The sequence below is a fragment of the Ictalurus punctatus genome, chromosome 17 (assembly GCF_001660625.3).
Source record: "Ictalurus punctatus breed USDA103 chromosome 17, Coco_2.0, whole genome shotgun sequence".
In the NCBI taxonomy this organism is placed as follows: domain Eukaryota; kingdom Metazoa; phylum Chordata; class Actinopteri; order Siluriformes; family Ictaluridae; genus Ictalurus; species Ictalurus punctatus.
Genome location: NC_030432.2, coordinates 10,413,984 through 10,435,627, shown reverse-complemented (window position 1 = coordinate 10,435,627; position 21,644 = coordinate 10,413,984). Strand labels below are relative to the sequence as shown.

General features: G+C 42.3%; 1 protein-coding gene across 17 annotated transcripts in view; it reads right to left on the bottom strand.

Moving 5' to 3' along the window:
- Nucleotides 1-21,644, bottom strand: part of myo18ab (myosin XVIIIA b) — a 112,824-nt gene that overhangs the window by 55,968 nt on the left and 35,212 nt on the right. For 2 of the 17 annotated variants that reach the window (XM_053687536.1, XM_053687535.1), the window contains exons 1-16: nt 20,581-21,130; nt 15,486-15,691; nt 14,932-14,978; nt 12,783-14,000; nt 10,804-10,896; nt 10,492-10,557; nt 9,423-9,539; nt 8,290-8,355; nt 7,399-7,486; nt 5,998-6,104; nt 4,935-5,111; nt 3,106-3,316; nt 2,491-2,633; nt 2,280-2,380; nt 1,162-1,225; nt 817-961 (exon numbers count right to left, since the gene is read on the bottom strand). In XM_053687536.1, the coding sequence (XP_053543511.1) occupies nt 817-961; nt 1,162-1,225; nt 2,280-2,380; nt 2,491-2,633; nt 3,106-3,316; nt 4,935-5,111; nt 5,998-6,104; nt 7,399-7,486; nt 8,290-8,355; nt 9,423-9,539; nt 10,492-10,557; nt 10,804-10,896; nt 12,783-14,000; nt 14,932-14,978; nt 15,486-15,522 (2,680 nt within the window). In that variant the 5' untranslated portion in view covers nt 15,523-15,691; nt 20,581-21,130. Of the gene's footprint in view, nt 1-816; nt 962-1,161; nt 1,226-2,279; nt 2,381-2,490; nt 2,634-3,105; nt 3,317-4,934; nt 5,112-5,997; nt 6,105-7,398; nt 7,487-8,289; nt 8,356-9,422; nt 9,540-10,491; nt 10,558-10,803; nt 10,897-12,782; nt 14,001-14,931; nt 14,979-15,485; nt 15,692-20,580; nt 21,131-21,644 lie in introns of those variants that run through there. The other 15 variants (XM_053687538.1, XM_053687537.1, XM_017490631.3 and 12 more) reach the window with 12 other exon arrangements.

Sequence of the window (21,644 nt, the reverse complement as noted above, 5' to 3'; positions counted from 1 at the left end):
TCTGACTCGCGTGAATTTCTCACCGATCCTTACAATGAATAAAATGCACTTGATTCCAGTTAGTCGGTAAAAACGTGCTTCTACAGAACTTGCATCACTGCCAACTCCTTTACACTCTTTATGTCTGGACTGTATACCGCTTCACTATACCCACTATATAACCCACACAGCAACACTGCAGAGAGACAAACTGTCAGATGCAATACGGCGAAACAAACAGTTGGGCCACATGTAGCGACAGAGCAATCTGATGATTGTTATTATCAGTGCATCCATCCTGGCCTTCTGGCGAAGAAGCCATTACACAGAGCAATTGATCTCAGTCAGGGTTAGAAACACAGCGCACTAACACATCTCTCTCTCATGCCTACAGTCTTCTGCGTCAGAGAACCTCTCCCCCATACGTTCCTCTTTCAACCTTATGAAAGTCTTTATTAACAAAGACAGCATCTGCTTCTTCTAAACACACTCTCTTATTAAATTTGCTTTTAGGCTTTTTGGATCAAGAGCTGTGTGTGTGTGTGTGTGTGTGTGTGTGTGTGTGTGTGTGTGTGTGTGTGTGTGTGTGTGTGTGTGTGTGTGTGTTTGTTGCACATTGATGGCTTTGGTGCACTGATAGTGGCACTGTCATTCATTACAGGGCAAATCCAATGTGTGTGTTAGTTGGATAATATGTCTGATGATGCACAGAAATATCTGGACTGAATATGGATACAGAATAAGGTCTTTATCTCTCTCTCTCTCTCTCTCTCTCTCTCTCTCTCTCTCTCTCTCATATACACACACACACACACACACACACACACAAACAAATACCTTTCGTGGCCCCAGCAGCTCCCAGGTGGTAGATGGCCCCGAGTATGAGCCAAAGAGCTTTCTGTTCATCAGCAGAGATACCGAGCACCTTCATAGCTGCCTGCAGCTTAGTGAACTGCTGTGCTGCCTTCTGCTTGTCTTCAGACTACACACACACACACACACACACACACACACACCCCTATTAATACTCTAACACACCTACTAAACCTGGTAAGTTTAAATCGGGTATATTTAAGTAGGAAGTCCACAGTGTAATGTTCCTTTAGTCTGTGCTAAAGGCTTTAGTAAAGCATCGTTAGATCAGTGTGATGTGTACTTTGTGAGTTTGTGCAAGAGCTCCACCTTTGAATGAGGCACAATTCCAAAGGTGTTGTTCTCAGCAAAGTGGTTGAAATGTAGCTCAGTCCTGCGAAGGCGAAAATAAATAAATAAATACATTTTTTAAAATGCACAGGTGAACTTCACTCAAGGACAAAACTCATTTTTGGCGAAACAGGCTGAACATAGAATTGCTTGGAGGAAGGTTATGCAAGTAATAACTGACGATGAACCACTGAATTACTAGAAAAATAATGCACAAGAGACCGGAGTAAATTTTTCTGCTTAGACCACAGTTACCACACCTCAAGACATTTCAGGTCAGGTTTTTGTCCTTAAAACGCTGTAGAACTTCTTACTGAGGCTTGAGTCAGTAACTGAGGCATGAGCCACTGATATGCAGTTATTAGAGAGAGAGAGAGAGAGAGAGAGAGAGAGAGAGAAGAAAGAGAGAGCACGAGAGAACATGTGTGATGAGACGGAAAAGCCTGTTAACAAGTATCAATATTTATTCATTTATTTGTTCTATTTTTATATCATCAGCATGAAACGAAAAAGAAAAAAAAAAACTGAACAAGCAGGCTATCAGTGTTTATTTATTCGTTCTGTCTAATGTAAGCTGTTGGTTTGTTTTGGTGTTTTCTTCATGTTTTTCACCCTCAAGCCTGTCTAGCTGTTCACCGCTGACTGTTTTATGTCGTTTGCTGTTGCCGGCTTGCCTTTGACGTTCGCTTTCTTTTGTATCGTCCAGCAGAGCTGTCGCCCAATCGTTGAAATGTTCATGCTCTCCGTAAATATTAAAAAGTTATTTCTGCAAAATTGAAATGGTCTGTCAGTTTTTGTTTGTTGTTAGATCTGTGTGCTGGAGTGGACGGTAGGCTAACTTTTCTGTTATTTCAGCGAAGTGATACGGATACTGTAACGTGGTCAAGACCTGCCTGGAACTACTTTAGCTATGTATTAAATGATACATTATTGCACCTCTTATAATGTCTGTCAACCAATCAGAATCAAGCATCAAACAGTGCTGTGGTATAAAGAAAACGCAACTTTTCCCATCTGCCGCAATTAGAAATATCCGTAGCTGTAGGCTTGTCTGAGGGTAAAGTGGAAAAGTCATGAACACACATGCACACGCTTACCTGAGAGTGTTGTCTGCCCCAGCCATCATGTAATAAAAGACATTATAAGTGGACTCAGCTTCCGGCCTCTTGGCCACCCTCAGTTTCTCCAGCAGCATTGTCTACACGGTCATGCCAAAACAGATTGTTTTTACAGAGCAGAACTGGAGTACTACTGAAATTCAGACCAGCTGTGTGTACATTTTTATAGGACTCGAAAGTAAAATGGTACCTGGATGGAGGCGGAGGCCACCTGGCCGGCTTGGTCGAAGTCCAGAGAGACGATCTGGGAGAAGCGGCTTGCGTTTGAATTCATGGAGGTGGCACAGTTCCCAAATGCCTCCAGGATCGTGTAGACTGCCTGCCATTTCTCCGCTATAAAGGAAAACACACACACACACACACACAGCGCCACATTTACTCACACACTAATTAGCTTGATCCAACGCCCTGATGGACCCCAAAGAGGTGCTTCCAGGTGCAGCAGTGAGAGGTGAACATATGCAGATAGCATCTTGGCCTCTTTAAAGCTACGGTTGAGCAATGTAATCTTCAGTGGATCATTAGGAGTGCTAATAGTGCCTTTGATAAGCAAGGCTAATTAACAGAGCTGGTCTGGTGTGCGTCATTAGCAAAGCCTCCATCCATCATTCACTTCCTCAACACCATTTACTGCCAAGCGGTCACTTTTCTCAGTGTGTCTGCCACACAATCCTAAGAGTTGTGTCTTCTCCTGGTTCGTACCAACGCCTTAACCAGTTCATTCTCATTGTGTTTTCACACCCTGCCTAGCCATGTATGATTTATTATCATTCTTTCTATCGTTAATATTTTCAGCATCTCTAACCTGAAAAGATCTTGCCGATGCTGCCAGCGATGGAGAGCAGGTATTGCACCAGGTGCTGGCAGTTGGTGGTCTTGCCACTGCCAGTTTTGCCAAGCAGAACGATGGACTGGTCCTGCCGTGTTGTCAGAAGGTTCCGGTAGGCCGACTGAGCCACAGCATAGACATGAGGTGCCGTGTCCTCACGCCTGCAGCCTTTAAACATGTGCATCACCTGAAAAATTAGGGTTGGGCTGATGAGATCAATTTTTTCTTTGAAAAAAAAAAAATCCATAAATTATACATATTTAAATAATAATTATATATATATATTTTTTTAGAGGCATAGGAATTTTACAGGGCTATATTCAGCATGTATAGGGGAGCAATAACGCAGTAACTAAATTTAGTGGGGGGGGGGGGGGGGGGGTGTTGGGGCCTTTAAAGCTACAGTACAGAACTTTCTTTTGGTTAAAAATTCACAAAAAAATCAATTATTGAGCGAGTACGTAAAAAAACATCGGAGTTCAAAATGGTTTCCTTATCCTGATTCTCAACGTTAAGCTTATAATAATGATTTATAATTTGAGCTGTCGGGTCGGATTTCACTGGAAACATCAGTTTGACGTCGTTGGCCTTTGTGTGGTTACATCGCGTTCGTAAACAGAAAGAAGCAGTGCCGGCTACTATATCATGTGTGCGGGTGCTGATGATGGCGGAGTGTTTGTAACTTGCTCTTACAGCAGTTGTTTAGCATTTAAACTTGTCATCTAGATGGCAGTTTTAATCTGGATCGTTCTAAACGCAATCATTGTTGCCATCTGGGGAATCAGTTGTTATCAAAACCAAGAAACCTCGAACTGCAGAGAGCCTGCGGTCATAAAGAGAACGCGACAGAGCCTGTGCTAAAACCAAAATAACTTTCGGCATGGCTTTAGACAGATCTGAAGAGACTGAAGACTGACGCAGTGATGGCTTTTTTTCTGCCGAACAGGTCAGATGGTTCAGCGGCTCTGTAGGTAGCTAGCTAACGTTAGCACACTTGTTCGCTGGTTCAGCTAGGTATCATTTGTTACAGCAATTTCCATTGCTGTAACAATAATTTAAGCTTACACAATTAAAAAAAAACCCATATATTTAATCTATTAATTTCATGATTGTTATTGCCAGTTATCAGTTCAGTGGTTCCATCATTTTTAGATCCCACTGAGCAAAAGTAGCCCACGTAAAGAAACTTCTAAAAGCAATGCAATTGTCCAAAAACAATCATCCACACATTTTCGCGGGAGACTAAAACTCCAAAGCTACAAAGTTACACCAACAAAAGCCAATCGTCGTAAACGACGACTGGCTAGACCACACTGCAGTAATTTTTTACCCTGGTTGGTAATTAAAAGCCAAGACTAAAAAAGTATGCTCGTAACTTCAGATGGAAGCAAAATAAATCAAAACAGCTGATAATCTCAAAAGTATGTTGGCATCGAGTCTGTCTTCAGCATGCCTAATACCACATAAGTGCAAAAGGCTTCAGGATTCTACACTGCCAATTAGTCAGAATGATCTATTAAGCAGGGTTTTGAATTAGGTTTGATGACCAACAGAAATACCCCAGCCTTCAACTCAGATTTTATAATAAATATGACTTGATCCTTCATTAAATCTAATTTAGTGTTGATCCCATTAGCCAATTAAAACAGCTAATCCGTTTCGCATTCTGTTTAGGTACTATTCCTGTCTAAAACGTGCAGTATTGTGTATATTACAATGCAGAAAGCTGAGTCGTCTGATAGGAGATATAAAAAAAATCATCCAGAAAATTCCTGAGTAGGAAGACAGCTGTGTATTGTGTTTACCTTCTCCGAGTACATGGAAGGAGCACTGATGGGGTTGATGACCACCATGCTGGGCCCAGCATAAGTGTGGTTGAGGTTTCCTCCGTAGCGCTGCCGCAGACAGTGCATCACGCTCGACTCGTTCAGGTAGAGTAGAGTCGCCAAGTCTTCAGAACGGTCATAGGATGGAGGGTTCGCCTGGGAGAGGAAAGACCAACAATCAACAGACTGGAAGAGGCTGGAGTAAGACTGCAGGTTTGACACCTCGGGTGTGTCTGAAGCTGAAAAAAAAATTCTGCATATAAAAATTTAAGGAGGAAGCAAGATGTCGATTCACGTCCAAATCAAATGTACGCATAGAACGCTGCCTGCACGTATGCTTCAATTTCCTAAATATCCCATAATCCAGTGTGTCAACCGGTCAGTCAAATACAGCAGCAGAGGATATTTCATTTTCCCCAACTTCCATCTCACCTCATGGACTTGAGCGTTAGTGAGCAACTTGGCGCCATGCTAACGTGTGCTGCCTCTGAAGGCTGTTTCAAAGAGTTTCCTCACATAGATGCGGTCATAGCTTTTCAAGGTTTGCCTTATAAGACAGGGCAGGCAGTAAAGCATCAATGCAGCTGCTTTCTGTTCCTGACACACCCACTGTTTTAATGAAATTAAAGGGGTCAAAGCTGCATGAATCCAAACTGCTGTCCTGGATCCAATCTAATCAGACAGACAGTTCAGACATTGAATTTAAAATTAACTTTCAGATTATGGAAGTACATTAGAAATAACTCTGACAGGCTGAACGTGAAATTTATCCTTCATTGCATATGATCATGCATTAATGACAGGTGAGTTCTCCGACAGCCATGTTCTGATGCTAATGATTTATCCGAGTTCAAAACATTGTGCTGTGTGTGTGTGTCTAAGTCAAGTATAGGGACTATAGAAACTCAGTCTATCTACCACCTCCTGTGCCTCTTGTACAAGAGACAAATAACCCAGCCCAGCATGGTTCCTCTATTCAAAAACACATCTCTGCCACACAGTGACACACAACAAGAACACAGAAAACTGCTCACGGCCTGACCTTCTCCACATCGTCTTCGTCCACGTCCAGTACTGTCCCGTCATGCTCCAGTTTGATCTTCACCTTCCCCTCTGGCAGGCTGCCCGCCTCCGTCTTCAGCAAAGTGGCTACAGTGACATGGGGAAAGAAACCAACCACTTAGTCTTAACAGCTTGCAATCAACACAGCACAAAATAGAAAAAGGCCTTAAAATAAAAGACCAGGTTTACCAATTTAACTGAAAGAATTAAGCTCCTGTTAATTAAATTAGATATAGTCTTTAAAAATAACCATGTTTTTGGCACAAAAGGAAACAACTGGTAATGAATATAACAACCACAGTACTGTACATCATTCTAAGACTGTAGCAATAGTGTAGAAATTATATATATATATATGTCAAATAATAGCTACACTATCATATGGGAGTATTGGTTAAATATGAAATAAACAGTTGTCATAATACACCAGCGTGAAATTATTGCAGCATTATAGATTAACATAACCACAGTACCGCGATAAAATGAACGTGGTGTCATGGGTCAAAGGTCGTCAAACACAGTTACCAGCAAGCAGTGAAACCATAAAGCAGGGGTGATCGACTGGTGGACCGCAGCTCAGATCTCATGAACAACCATGACTTCTGTGGCAGAGTCACTGTCGCATTTGATTTGCCCCAACAAACCACATTTATGTAAATAACTTTGGTTAGCATGTTTTCCTTGCACCACCAGGGTTGTGGGGTTCGACTCCCACCTCTGCCCAGTGTGCGCGGAGTTTGCACGTTCTCCCCGTGCTTCAGGGGTTTCCACCAGCACTCCAGTTTCCTCCCCCAGTCTGAAGACATGTCCAAATTGTCTGTAGTGTGTGAATGAGTATGCGATTGTGCCCTGTGATGGGTTGGCACCTTGTGCAGGGTCTCCCCCGCCTTGAGCTCCGAGTTAATTGGGATGGGCTCCAGGCTCCTACATGACCCTGTGTAGGATAAGCAGGATGGATGGATTTTTTTCAGAGACTGTCATGTTCAAATGTGATTGGTCAGAGAGGCAAGCCAAAAGACACCAATCACATCTTTTCAAACCGCTGCTCATGCTGTGTAACAGGGCAGTGTAACACACTTGGAGGAAAGTGCTATCTACCCTCTTAAACATACATGAGCTCACAGACCCCCATGTTTGTCTAGTGCCACTGTGATTGACAGGAGAAAGAAAGAATGCCATCACTCCCACCCAGACAACATGGCCACTTTTGCTCCCTTGGCTCCTGCCCATGAACTTTTGTGATTTCCCAATGACAGGGTGATCGTTCTTCTGTAGCACCACCCGGGAGCCTTTTGTGAATGTTCTTAACGGTGAAATGAAACACTTAAAAGAGCATTAAAAGAGCTCCTAAACCGGGCTGGTGTGCATCAGTGAAACTTACCCAAAGAGAAGCCATCCTTGTGGACCAGCCACACTTTCTCGGAGCCGTACCATGCCTGCTCTGCAGCGATCTGCTCCTCGGTCTTCACCTGTACAGGAAAATACATATCTATCACACTCAATCACGATACTTTATACAGCCTCACAACCAAACCCACTCAAAACCACTCCATGCATGGGGCATGCATTGGAGAATGACTAGCACAGGAGTTGTGACAGAAGTTGCCTTCTGGTGCTGTTTGAAAATCTTAGTTCAGCATGAAAGGCCAACTTCTACACCGCAGGGGTGTATGACGGGTGACCAGAGGTGCTTCCAAAAAATGGGTACAAATAATCTAACAGCTCAGGGGTCAATTTACACAAGAAAGCAGGGGGTTAAGGTGCTGACTGCTATAGCGTCACATCAGAACGTCACAAAAGAAAGAATGTTAGAAAAGATTATACATCATGTAAGTATTTACAGGAGTAAATGTCAAACTCAGACTGATCTGTGACTAAAATCCTGCATTCCTCACTCGGTGTGAAAGCAAAGGGGAACAACAACAACACACCCAGACGGACAGCAACAGAAGGTCCGAATCAAGCCAACGTGTCATAATATTCACAGATTTTTTTTTTTATTGTTTGTCACCGTTCAGAACATTAGTAAATTATTACTTTACTGCGTCACTGGCGCTGCTGGGCCAGTGTTGTTGTTTATGGTAGGTGTGAGATCATAGCACTCCAAACAAAGGGTGCATGTGGCACTCTTGACATGGAAAGTCAAGGGGCAAGAGCACGTGTGTTGCTGAATCACACACACACACACACACACACACACACACACACACACACACACACACACACACACACACACACGCGCGCGCGCGCGCGCGCGCAGAACACTGCAGACCTTAGGCTGGGCGGCAGCAGCGTGGGCCACCTGTAGGATAGTCACGGGATCCTCTTCCACCGGTCCCTGTGACACGGCAGCCGACCAGAAGGAGGCAAATACACTGTTACACACCATCACGCTCTCTACATTCACATTCTTATGTGCTACTCTGTTAGACAAAGATATTATATACAGTATATTTTATATAGTTGCAATTGCATAGATCGTTGTGTAGGACAGACAATGGGAGGAATTTAGGCTTGCTGTGATAGCCGGTGTTCGGGCCGCACACGGATTTCATCACTTGCCCACCGTGTCCCCACATTTTATATGAATAAAAATCATTTAGCTCAGTTACAATTAAAAAGTGAACGCATCTGCTCAACTCAGCACGAGCCGAGTCGCAGCACAGATCAGCAGGAGTCAGATTTCATTTATCACGTGACGAGAGTGACCTGAGCTGACTGATTCGGTTACAGAAGTTCTATGTTTAATATAAGCACGTTTCTCATTGTACCGTTTTGTTGTTGTGTTTTTCATTAAGAATAATGATGAACCCACAATTCAAGCAACTGCCGCCCCACGAATTGCCGCTAATCCGAAATGAAAGTGAAATGCACACAGCATTCATAAGCGAGGGGGAAAAGCCCCCAATTAAAGATGGTCAACATTGTTGTTAATACCATTTGCTGTCTACAGCTTACCTAATCGAATAAAATGGCTTACCAGACTAAGGCTCTGTGCTGGTGTGATGAAGTAATACATATTGGTATGAACATTATAAACATTGTGAAGGTGCAATGTGACAACAGCAGGTGGTATTCATAAATAGCAACTCGCTTACAAATACCAACCAACTGATATCACGCCCTTAGACTACAATATAACTGTTAAATGCTGCTGGATTCATGCTGAAGAAGCCCATCTTTAGTCACCATGCAATGACTAGGCTTTCCAACACAAGACTGGATAAAACAGGGATTAAGGGGGTAACTAAAGTCATATGGAGGGCTATCACAGAAACAGAGATAGCCTGAGGTCTGCTTATTGACAAACAAGGTCAACACAAGCATTAATTGAGAAATTAAGAAAAAAAAAGAAGCTAGTTATTGGCACAGGGAGAATGGAGAGGGCATGGAACAGAGGCTTACACTGAAGCAGACAGCACGAGAACACACTGCTGTGAGGGTGAGAGATGAGGCCGGTTTCTCAGGCAGGCCCTGGACCTGAGTGCATGTGGACGCAGATGCACTTTGCACGGGCTCCAGCTAAAGCAGACGGCCAATCAGCGACATCAAGCACCGCAGCCAAGACAGCAGTGGATGAGAAACAGAAAGGCAGATGAGAAAACAGATGAGGTAAGGAGAGTACAACGGACAGAGAAATGGAGTTGAACGTGAAAGAGAAAATGAAACGTCAGGATGCTGATGTTATGCCAGAAAGGCAATGGAGTGAGACACAGAAGCATGCAGAGAACACTGATGAAAAATAATCTGGATGTGAGGTATGACTGAGTGGAACGAAATGAACAAAGGGAATCAAGGGTCTTTTGTGTCATTTTACAGGTAGTGTCAAAATCTGGCATCCGCCTTAACAAGGCAGAGTTCGGGTGTGCCGGGTGTTCAATCTTTACAGCTACAGGAATAATAGGTTAACTGTTCATAGGGCTGGGCAATATAATATCGATATCATGATAAATCTTGTGATAATACACTTCTCTGAGATATCCCAGGCATCACTGGGTGTTTTTCTAACATTTATTAAACAACAGGCCAGGAAATAACAACTGATGACGTTACAATTTCATTCAGAATATGCGAAGTTATTAAATCTGAATATTTTTATTTATTATCAAGGTTTATTAGAATGACATTTTTCAATTTTAAGTATTTATTTATTTAATTCATTGTTTCGTTTAATGCAACATTATTGTTTTGCTGGCAGTTTGTCAGCAGTCCTACTGCATATATTGTAAAACCCATCAAACATCATAGACGTGTCAAGTATCATGATATGATATTTTTTACTATAATTGCCCATCCCTAGTGTAAGAGTGAAAAATTGACGCTGAAATATTTTAGTTTCAAGGAAAAAACAAAAAAACCATAGGTTTACTGGGAGAAGACTTGGATCCAGAGCAGAGGAACAGAATTAGACTGAAAATAAAAGGAAATAAGAAATAACACTAAAGGAGAAAGGGAAAAAGATGACAATAATTACAGATGCAAAGAAGATCTGCTCCAGTCGTCTCTGCGCTGCTTCAGCAGGACTCTGTGGAGGACTCTCCTACAAGTCAGACCACCGAAAGGAAGTGTAGCTGTGAATGTTGTATGGCTACAGTGTGTGAACTCATGCTTCGTTAGACCTCTTATTGTAGATTAGTGCAACAGAGCCTACCACAGAGACAGCAGACGTATATTAGCTGTGTCTATTCTAATGATTTTCATTCCTGCAGTGTGCATCAAGTGCACACCGAGCTGCTGCGAAGTTGAGCATGCGCACACACTCACACACACAAACAAATTAACACACCTTTTGGATCATAGGTGGATGAGAGACTTTAGATATGATGCCACGACAAGAGTTCGCAGTTTGCGTTGAGGACAGAAGTGATACTGTCTTCACCTTTGAACATTATGCATACACACACAGTACATAAACACTCGTATACACAGTATGTGCATAAGGTCAGTGGGTTTCCATATTCAGTTGCATTCAGGCTCCAATAAATGGGCCTGTGATAAAACAAGCACACAAGCAACCAGATTTCAAAATGCAATACGTTATGCTAAATAATTCACCACAAAAGGCTTCATACAGACCATGCCCAACACATCAACTGTGTGAATTGCACAGATTTCTTCTAGATAGTTAGTTACATTTATACAGCGTTTTCTAGACACTCAAAACGCTTTACATTGTATGTAGTATCAACATGGATGATGCGATGGCAGCCATAGTGCGCCAGAACGCCCACCACACACCAGCTGTTAGTGGAGAGGAGAGTGATGTAGACAATTCAGAGATGGAGATTATTATGGGGCCATGATAGAGAATGGCCAATGGGGGAATTTCTCCAGGACACTGGGGTTATTCCCCCAAACTCTTTTCGATAAGTGTCCCGGGATTTTTAATGACCACAGAGAGTCAGGACCGTCTCATCCAAAAGACAGTGCCGTTTTTACAGTATAGTGTCCCCGTCACTATACTGGGGCATTAAGACCCACACAGACCACAGGGTGAGCACCGCCTCACTAATACCACTTCCAGCAGCAACGTCAGTTTTCCCCAGGAGGTCTCCCTTCCAGGTACTAGCCAGGCTCAACCTGCAGGGAGATATGGCTCTGTATCTATTTCTTGCACGAAGTGTGTAAGCACCATTAACTGCCTTGTTACGCCCATACTCTCATTCTAACTCCGTCTTGTTCACCCAGATTTAGAGGCCTGAACATGACAACAGAGCCATAAAGCCTTGTGCTAATGAGAGGTTCTACCTCACAGGCTAAGAAGAACTAAATGCTGTTAGTGAAAGAAGACGACTTCTGTTAAAAATGGACAGACTCCAAATAACATGGTCCAAACGAAAACAGCTAACAAGAAACTAAATCCTAACAAACAGAAGAAGAAAAAAAACCCTGCATTGTAACAGAAATTCTGATGGCTTTTTGTTTTCTATTAGATCACATGACTGAGGCTTGTTAATTCTCAGGTCAAAGTTCAAATTGATAAACAAGGCTGACGCAAACACAACTGCTGCACAATTACATCTTTCAAATCCGATCTCCTTTCCGCTTCAGTGAACTGCCTTTCTACCGAGCAAATTTTACTCATGTTTGTTCTGACCTCTGCTTTAGCTGAGAAGAAAACAAAAAAAAAGAAAAAAGAAAGAAGCAGAAAGTGTAGGTCCACTGTAGCAAAATTCATAAATGTTATCGCTAAAAAATCATAAATAACCCAAGATTTAAATACAATTTAAGAATTCGAAAGAGACACCAACAGCATCAACGGGGATACCTCCACCACCAGAAACGGGGCTTGCATTCCTGAACGTGAACATAAAAGTAACATCTCTGTATAACAAACTGAAAACAATTTCAAACATTTGACCTTACTGTGACCTTGACCTTATTTGGATCAATTACACAATGTAGCCAGTTCATCTGCTGGTCACAATGATAATTCCATACAAGTCCTACAAATATTCAACCACTGGTTGTTGAGATATTGCGCTAATGAGGATTTCACATGACCACACAGACAACACCAAAGCATGGGATACCTAAGGCAAATTTACTCTGTCAAATAACCATTCTCCCACCTTTTGGGAAAACAATTTGCTCTTGCTGTACAAAGTAAGTGATGTTAGAACCACTAAAATCACAAATCATATGTTAATGCAAAGAAGTTAAATCTTTGAAACTTTGGACAAACATGCTATATTAGTTGCCTGAATTCTCACACGCAGTCCAACGATGGTAAAGTGCTTCATGCAGTATAAATGCAAGCAGTACCTTTAGGCTCTTCGTAGCCAGTTGTTTGGGGGTTGGGGTGAACCCGGGCGAAGTGGCTAACGGTTCAGGACACGAGCTAGTGGTGGATTTGACAGGAGTAAGAACTGGAGATACTTCAGAAGTTACAGATGCTGGCTTGGGCACAATGGATGCAGGTTTGGGATCTGGAATGGATGCCAGTGGTGCAGAAACTGTAGGGGTTTTACGGACTTCAGTAGTTTTGGGAATAAAACCAGCCAGAGGAACCATGGGGGAAGGCTTTGGCACAGGCACTCTCTTGGGAGCTGGGATGAATCCGGCTGGTGGGGTGACGGGGGACTTAACTGGAGAGGTAGTAGCAGGAGAGGTAGGAGGAGAAGGTCCCAAAGTCTTTTCCTCTGGCTTTGAATGCAGACTATGGCTGGCTTCAGGTTTCTGCACACTCCTCCCTGTTGCTGCTGAGCTTTCTTTGTCTTCAGTATTCTCCTCCTTCTTGTGCTCTTGTTTTGCTGCAGACGGCTCCTTACAGGGACGAGGTCGCAGATCCCTGGTCCTGCCTCGGCTCATCAGGCTGGCTAGTCCTGTGGAGACTTCATCTTTCTCCTCCTTCTTTATGAAGTCATGCTTAAAAGAGAACATGGGCTTCTTAGTGACCTTGGGTACAGATGCTGGCATAGTTTTGGGTGGCTCAGGGACAATTCGGGGTATCACAGGCTTTGTTGAGGGTTTGGGTGGCTCAGAGGAAGATTTTGGAGGCTCAGTGGGAGTCTGACAAAGAGTTGTGGTCATAGAAGTAGAAGCAGTGTCCTCATCTGCAGGTTCTACCCTCCTCACCACTCTCTTCACCACCTTCACACCCTTCTTGAGAGTTACACCATTCGGGTCCTCTGTCATCTCTGGCTCCCGGGCACTGACTGTGCTTGTGGTGTTGCTAGCTAAAAGACCATTGGTCTTGCTATCACCATTCTGGACAGGCTCACGACTCTGTAAATCTGGATAGTGCTCAGGGCTTTTGAAGCGCTCTTGGATGTTTCTGGATGGTTCAGGGCTCTTGATGATAGAAAACCTGTTCCTTGTGGGTGAAGGGCTCTTGAATCGTTCCCTGAGCTGGGGCTGGGACTGGGCATGTCCAGGAGGATCTCGAGCAGGCTGGGGGCTCTTGGTGCGCAGCAGGACTTTAGCAGGCTCCAGGCTGGGTACCGACTGGGAGCGACTACTGAGGCTACCATTACTATCTGACTACTCAGCCAGATGGCATTGGGTGGGGAACGGGGGTGTTAAAGGACACGTATTAATGATAAGTTCAGGAGAAGTGATACAATACTTATAATAATAATGATAAAAGTTACTCAAAATACTTGTGAATATGTATTTCAGCATCAGACCTTGAAAAACACAATCTAAAATAACACTAAGGGGCTCATCAAGCTAAAGAGCCAGGGTTGTGCTCAAGTTCTTATTCATGCATTACTGGCACACTGACCTATATTGAACCAGGGTCTTAAGTCAGACTACTGAGATAAGACACACAGTTTAGAATGGCATGCAGATCCAAGCCTAGGACTTCCATTTCCATACCGTTCATTGTTAAGACTCATGTGGCTTGCACTCCAGTCCAGTAGACCTCATTCACTGCCAAAAGCTACACTAAATCCAGTCGAATAAATAATGACTGGGATGACATTTCTGTAGAATAACACTTACTAGCTAACCAGTGCAATTACAAGCACCATTTAACATGGCTTACACGACAGGACTTTGTGGAATCTGTGATGAACAGATCTAATCCTTGTGCAGATCATTCATGCACTTTATGGCTGTGCATGTAGCCTCACTTTGTGCTGTTATAGCCTACAGCTTGGTAAACTTAACCATAAGAGATATAAGCAGCTCACAGGACTACAAAACATTCAGTAAAATCATCTCCTTGTTGTGCTGACTGTACGAGCATTACTCCTAGATCTCAAAAGCAGGTCAGTTCAGTTTTTCAAATCGGTGAATATAATATACAGTTCTGTATCGATGATAAAGGTTCAGAGTAAAATGGACTGCGCAACAAGGAGTATTATAAAGCATTATAGACTGTGCAAGAATGTTTCCTCTAGAGCCGCCCCAACCAGTAAAATCTGTTTCCTGTCAGCAAATAGTGATGGTTTTTCATAGCACTTACACTCTCTTTCAAACTCTTAGGGGCTGCCTTGGTCTCATCTTTAACCTGAAGAGGTTGAAGGGGAGAAAATAATTATGATGTGCATTTTAAATCAATTAAAAACGCGGCTGTGCCGGGTCATGCTTCAGATTACACACGCACCACACACTCATGCATGACCTACTAAAATCGACAGTGTAAACTGGAGTAATAAGTCACACAATAAGTTCAAAATTGATCTTGTTCTATTTAAACCAGGGGCATCCGTTTACTGAAGCGATTAGGCAAGCAGCAGCTTTTCTAAATGAAGTACTTTGGCAGAGGGAGTAGTCTTGCAGGACACTATGAATACAATCTGTGTTACAGTGCATTGGTTATTTTCACACAGTGAACCATGTTACCCGAAGTACACACATCACACACCAGCTGAGCCGTGCGTTTGAATACACGCTGATGACTGCGATGAGAGGTATCGCCCTTTGTGTTTTATGGCAGCTATGATGCATGCAGAAAATCCAAAACTTAGACCACACAGTGCAGTGAAGCGAGAACTGAAAATGGAACGCCACTTTCCTTTTGCTCCCAGAAGGAAAAGCGTGATGAGAAAGCCATGGTGATGACGTTGCGCTCATGGGCTGGGCCGGACAACGAGGAGCAGGGGATGAACGGCAGGGACAGCTGATATGCGACAGCCGAGAGATAGGTTTCTGAGAACGATAGATTCTGGTATTGGGAGATGTCAACCTCGGACTGAGCTTCAGGTAAGAACGTCTGCACCGCACTGGAGGAAAGAAAACATACTGAATCTGCAGTGTAAAGTGAGGTTTAGAGGGTGACAAGGGTAAACCAGGACACTAGGCAAGGAATAACACATGACAGGTTGTGCTGTTAGAGAAAAATGATCAATGACAGGGTAGTGTAATGCCATTACCACCGCAAAATGTATGATTTTCCTATAACTGAAGTGTTTTATTCCTCTTACACCACAGCAATTTACAAACAATTACATTTTTTTTTAATGTATTAAAGAACATAGTTATCATCTGAGAGAAGCATTGCAGTTTGTTACCGAGAAACCGTGTGCCAAGTCTTCTCTCCTGAATACTCATAGCGGAAACTCATAACCTAAAGCCACAGCTATACCTCTAAAAGCTATACTTTTACGACGACATGCCTTGTTTTACGTTAAATCTCCTCACAGAAATTTTTACCAGATCACTGATCATACGTTTCACTTTGTTCAATAACACTTTTTAAAATTCGTTTTAAAAGCTTAGAATATGTATAGCATCCTCCGTACAAGTACCTGTGAATAAGCTGTTGCTATAGAGACATAGTGTCTGAGAACAACAACATGAATATAAACCTGGGATTTGTCTTGTAGCCAGCATTACAGTCAGAGCTGCTGTTATAGAACATTAATCACCACCTACTGACCAATCAGATACAAGAATCCTATAGCATTTGCCGTATAAGATGCTTTGTAACGGTCACAGTACTATGGAAAGTTTACCAGCACGGGAGCCTCTTGTGCTTATACAGTTTACGCGTTCCGGTTTCTCTGTTAAATGACTGTTTCTCGGTAAAAACGTGTGTGGGGTTTTCTGTCTCGTCAACCTCGAGAGGAGAAAAAAGGAGACACCGGAGGTGAGGGAGCAACTTTTTTTAATCATTGCTATAATGTACAGTCAGGTCCATAAATATCTGGCCATTGATAAAGTTATTGTCAATGAACTCATGAATATGATCTCCAATGCAAGCCATCATTAGGCTAACAAAACTCAAAACAAACCATCCCAGATATAGCAAAAACTTTAGGTGTGGCCAAATAAACAATTTGGTACATTCTTACAAAGAATGAATGCGCCGGTGAACACCGAAAGGCCTGGAAGACCACCTTCGGTCACACCTGTGGTAAGTGACCGAAAAATTCCTTCTCTGGTGAAGAAAAACTCCTTTACCATAGTTGGCCAGATCAGGAACACCCTCAACAATCAGGAAAAGACTTCACCAGAGTAAATACAGAGGGTTTATCATGCAATGTAAACCACTGGTACGCCTCAAGAACAGGAAGACCAGATTCAAGTCGTCCCCCACCACCCAAAATAAAACGCTTAGAGAAACGCCTGTGCAGTTCTGGAACCACATCCTACTTACAGATAAGCCAATATCAATTTATATTTGTATCAGTGAGTATAAAAAAAGGAAGGAACTACTCGTGATCTGAAGCATACCGCCTCATCTCATGGTGTAGGCATGCATGGCTGCTAACGGAACTGGTTCCCTTGTATTTATTGGGATTGCTGACATGTATGGACTATATTAATTGCGCAGATTCAGCCAAATGCTGCAAAACCACAATTACCAAATCAATCACCTGAACCGAATTCAAGACAAAATTGAAGGCTATAACACCCCAAGAACACGCAGGAACTGAAGACAGCTGCAGTAATGACAGCGCATCACCAGCAATGAAACCCCTGCATCTGATGACGTCGATGGATTCCAGACTTCAGGCAGACTTTGACTGCAAAAGAATCCGCAACCTCATTTTGGGAGTATTTCGGGTACTGGGTTTTGGGACCACATATCAAAAGTGCTATAATACATAGACCGTTCACCCAAATTGGGTGTAAATTCCTTTAACTTAAAGCTGAAAATCTGAGCTTATAGACATTATTTCAATTACTCCAATATACAGTGGAAGACAGTTAAAATAACAATAATTTCTCAATTTCCAAATATTTACGGACATGACTGTAAGTGTTCTGACAGGAACAAGGACGTGTCTCATGGACGTCCTACAACATTAAATGTAAGCATAATGCCTTAAAAAGTGTGACGTGTCATTCATTAATGAATCAAATATTGTAATCACCAGTAAATTACTGTAGTATAAGATAACACACTATGGACTGTGCTGTTACATGAAAATAATACACTTCAGGGTGGCGTACCATTTTTGTATAATAACACCAACCACTGGTACACGATTCTTATTAAAAGTAGACACATTCTTTGAATACACTGGGCGATATCTGTAATACTGAGAATGCTGTAAGGTTTCAAACGTTGGGCAAAATGTGAGGCTGCAGCTCTGGACCTGTCTGCTGGACCAGAAGACCATTTAATCTTTCAAAATAACTGTCGCTATGACTGGTAAACCTACAGTTCCCAAACTACACTGGCTCATCATTATAAAACGGCATTTTTACCACAACTGCATGATATCTTGCAGCATATTATAAACATATTGGATTACAGGCATTTCTGCCTATTACCTCATGTGAATGCTGTAGTTACTCAAACAAAAACAAACATCTGGAACATCTGCTACACAGCACAACTGTTTGATTATTAAAATCAGGTTAATTATGTCTCTCAAGGTTCACAGGCTTCTCTCTCTCTCTCTCTCTCTCACACACACACGTACATAACCCTGCTAAATAAAGAGTCGTTGGTGTGCTTATCTATGTAAAGTGAAGTGAGTGCACAACCTTTTTTTGGGAGCTACGTCTCCAGTACTGCCATACAGTATACTAGTGTACCAAACAAAGAAATGGCACACACACATGTATAAAAGAACCAAATGATCAAATCCAGAACATTTATATACAACTGAGAAATTCTCTAAAAGCACACATGGCGTGATGGCCTGGGAAAACCCTTCACACGACGAACTCTGACATTTTCTACTATATAGTTCTGGAAACTACAGGTTTCTCGAGCACAAGTAAAGTTTTAGGATTTAGGTTAGTTACGTTTCCATTCTGGCTGCGGTGGGGTTGCATCATGAACATTTTGACAGACTGTAACAAGCAGCTAATAAAAACTTAAAGTCTTACATTCACTGTGTGAAAAATCGCAGCTAACGAGGTCTGAAAAAATTTTAGGTAGACTGACTGTTTTTACCACTATTTTTAATAAACTGGCTCCGTACATCATGTGAAAATTAAAAGGTCGACTGACTGATCGATTGTGCCGAGATAACCGATTGCTGGAACTATCGGTTATCAGTAAAAACCCACACCGATAGTTTTTCCCAGTTGCGTTCGTCGCTGGAGCGGCTGAGAAGAGTTCGCTGTCATTATACAGTACGAGAGCGGCCTCTAGAGGCGAAATAAAAATTGACAAACTTTGTTGTGTTATTTGCAGTGTTTTTTTTTAAATTACTTTTGGGTGTCTCTATTTTTATTTGGAGTGTTAGTTTTTGTTTCAGTTTGGACGTATAACTTTCATTTACTTTAATATTTATTAACAGCTAACATATATTATTAATATTTCATTTAATTTAAAAAGTACAGTACATTTTCATGGTACAGTCAGTACTGTTTATTTTTGTAATAAAGTTCGGCAATATTGTACTTGTACCGTTATGTTTTCATTCAATATCAATTCAGTCCTATTTAGTTTTATTTCTGTAGCGTTTTTAACAATGGACATTGTCCCAAAGAGCTTTACGGTATCAATTTAATGGGTTGATTCATCGGTTATCGTCAGGTTAAGGAGATCATTAAAATCCACTATTGGTTGACCTCTAATTTAAAGGAAGACATTCTAAATCAAGGTTAAAAAGTACATATTGGTGAAATATATTACGGTTTACATTCGAGGTCGCAAAGTATATGTTATAGGCAGAAAAGAAAAGGAAAAATATATTTTGGCCATCTAATTTTTCATGATTTATTTATTTATTTATTTATTTATTTATTTATTTATTTATTTATTAGCTGTTTGCCTCAATTTAGCCACGGCGACCTCCAATGGGCTTTCCTAGAGCGCACACAATTTCTTTTCTTTTTTCTATTTGTCTAAATATGGCAAATCAATTGTAATAATAATGTTTTCCTGACCACAGATTTATCACCAGGCATTAAAACAGAAATAACACCTACCCTGTAAGACAACAGCTACAATCACTAAAAATCCAAATACAGCTAATGCACATTGATGAATGAAGTACACCTAAAGGAAAACAAAGAACCTACGACTCAAACTAGACAACTACAGCAACACCAAAAATCCCATTAACAGAACTGTTTCCTGCGTCACGTACGTTTAAACAGCACACGAATCTCCCACACTGAACCAGAGGCCGTTTCTTTACTAAAGCACCACCTCATTCCTTAACACAAAGCGCAGAGAGTGATCATAGAACTCACTAACAGACAGACTGGTCTTTCCATCACAGGAAACAGGAAACCTTTGGGAGCCATTGCGGTTCTGAAAGTTTCCTACACTCACAGAACAGTAAAGTAGGGCTTTAATGGAGAGCACAGAAGATGAGTTAGTCACTGATACGGCTTTATGCTTTTCACCCTACAATCTGTGGATGTGTGTTAAACAAAACGGCACAGGAACTCCACGGCATTATTTATACACGTAAATAAAAAGCTTCATGTCACAGAGCACCCTATGGCAATCCAGACCTGACTATTCAGCACCTAAACAGGGCCACATAGACTATTCAGAGCTTGATTAATTTGCTACAGAAGGCTAAGTTGGATACTCATCTGACCTGCCGTTCTCAAGCCTAAAAATAGTGCAGTACAGCTCGACAGGCCTCGGCCTGAGCCTTCACACTCGGCCCGCAGTCTCTCCGAACAGCTCTGCTTGTGTCTCGAGCTTTAAAATCCTCAATTAAAGTTCGACATCCACTCACTGCCTTACCTCAGCTCCTCGGTTCTGGTTCCTCAGTGCCAGTGTGGCTCCTCTAACTTCCGTATTTCAGAGCAGTCCAGAAAACAAGTTCAACGGAGCCGGCACAGAGCGAGATACGAGACAGAGCGCGCTTACGTCCCTCACAGGTTGACTGGACTCCTCTATTCCTGACACTGCATGGCGAGACGAAGAGGAGGGACAGCTGTCGCGGTACGAGTGGGGTCACGTCAGACTAAATATAGATCCCAACCACCATCACTGCTCTAACGGTCCTCTCTTACTCCCCACCCCCAAGAATGCAAAATGCAGAATGATGACGCTCTGCTCTGGTCTACTCCACTCTCAGCAACAGCTGCTCCTTCTTCTCAGCTGCTCATCGATACACACGGCTTCTGCTCTGCGGGTGAATCGCTGGCAGTTCGTGTGGACGAGCGGATGTGTTTGCTCTGAGTGGTTGCAGGTTGGACTGGGTCAGAGTGCAGCAAACCGAAGACAGAGGAAAACAAATGCAAAAGTGCTGCGAGATGAAGGCAGAGGAAGTGATGCAAGGGCCTGGCGCTTCCTGTGAACCATTTCAAAACTGCAGAGCACACGGGGAGGAAAACACTACAGCTTACCTACAATTCATCTCTCTTACTACAACAAAAATGCTCCCTGTATGAGCAGTGCGATGTAGTGCCGAACTTTAAAGAGACGTATGTCTGTTATACATCGCAAGTCAGTGTTCAAGAATGACCGACAGACAAAAATGAAAGTGTCATTTTAATAGTAAAGCAACTAAATTATTTAAACAAATACCGTCAGTGTTCTTTGCAAGGCCACGCCCACTACCGTTGTCACAATACAAGAACTGTCTACTTTGATACCAGAAGCATGTATAATTTTGCAATATTCTATATCAATACAATACTTTAAAACGTCTCGTTGAAACGCACCCAACGTTCATACCACTAAATCACAACTACCTCCTTCGTAGTTCTACAAAGCTCTACATAAATGACTCCATTTCATTTAATATACTGAAATCTCGTGTTAGACTGGAGTTGTGCTGACCAAGTTACTCTGAGTGCTGT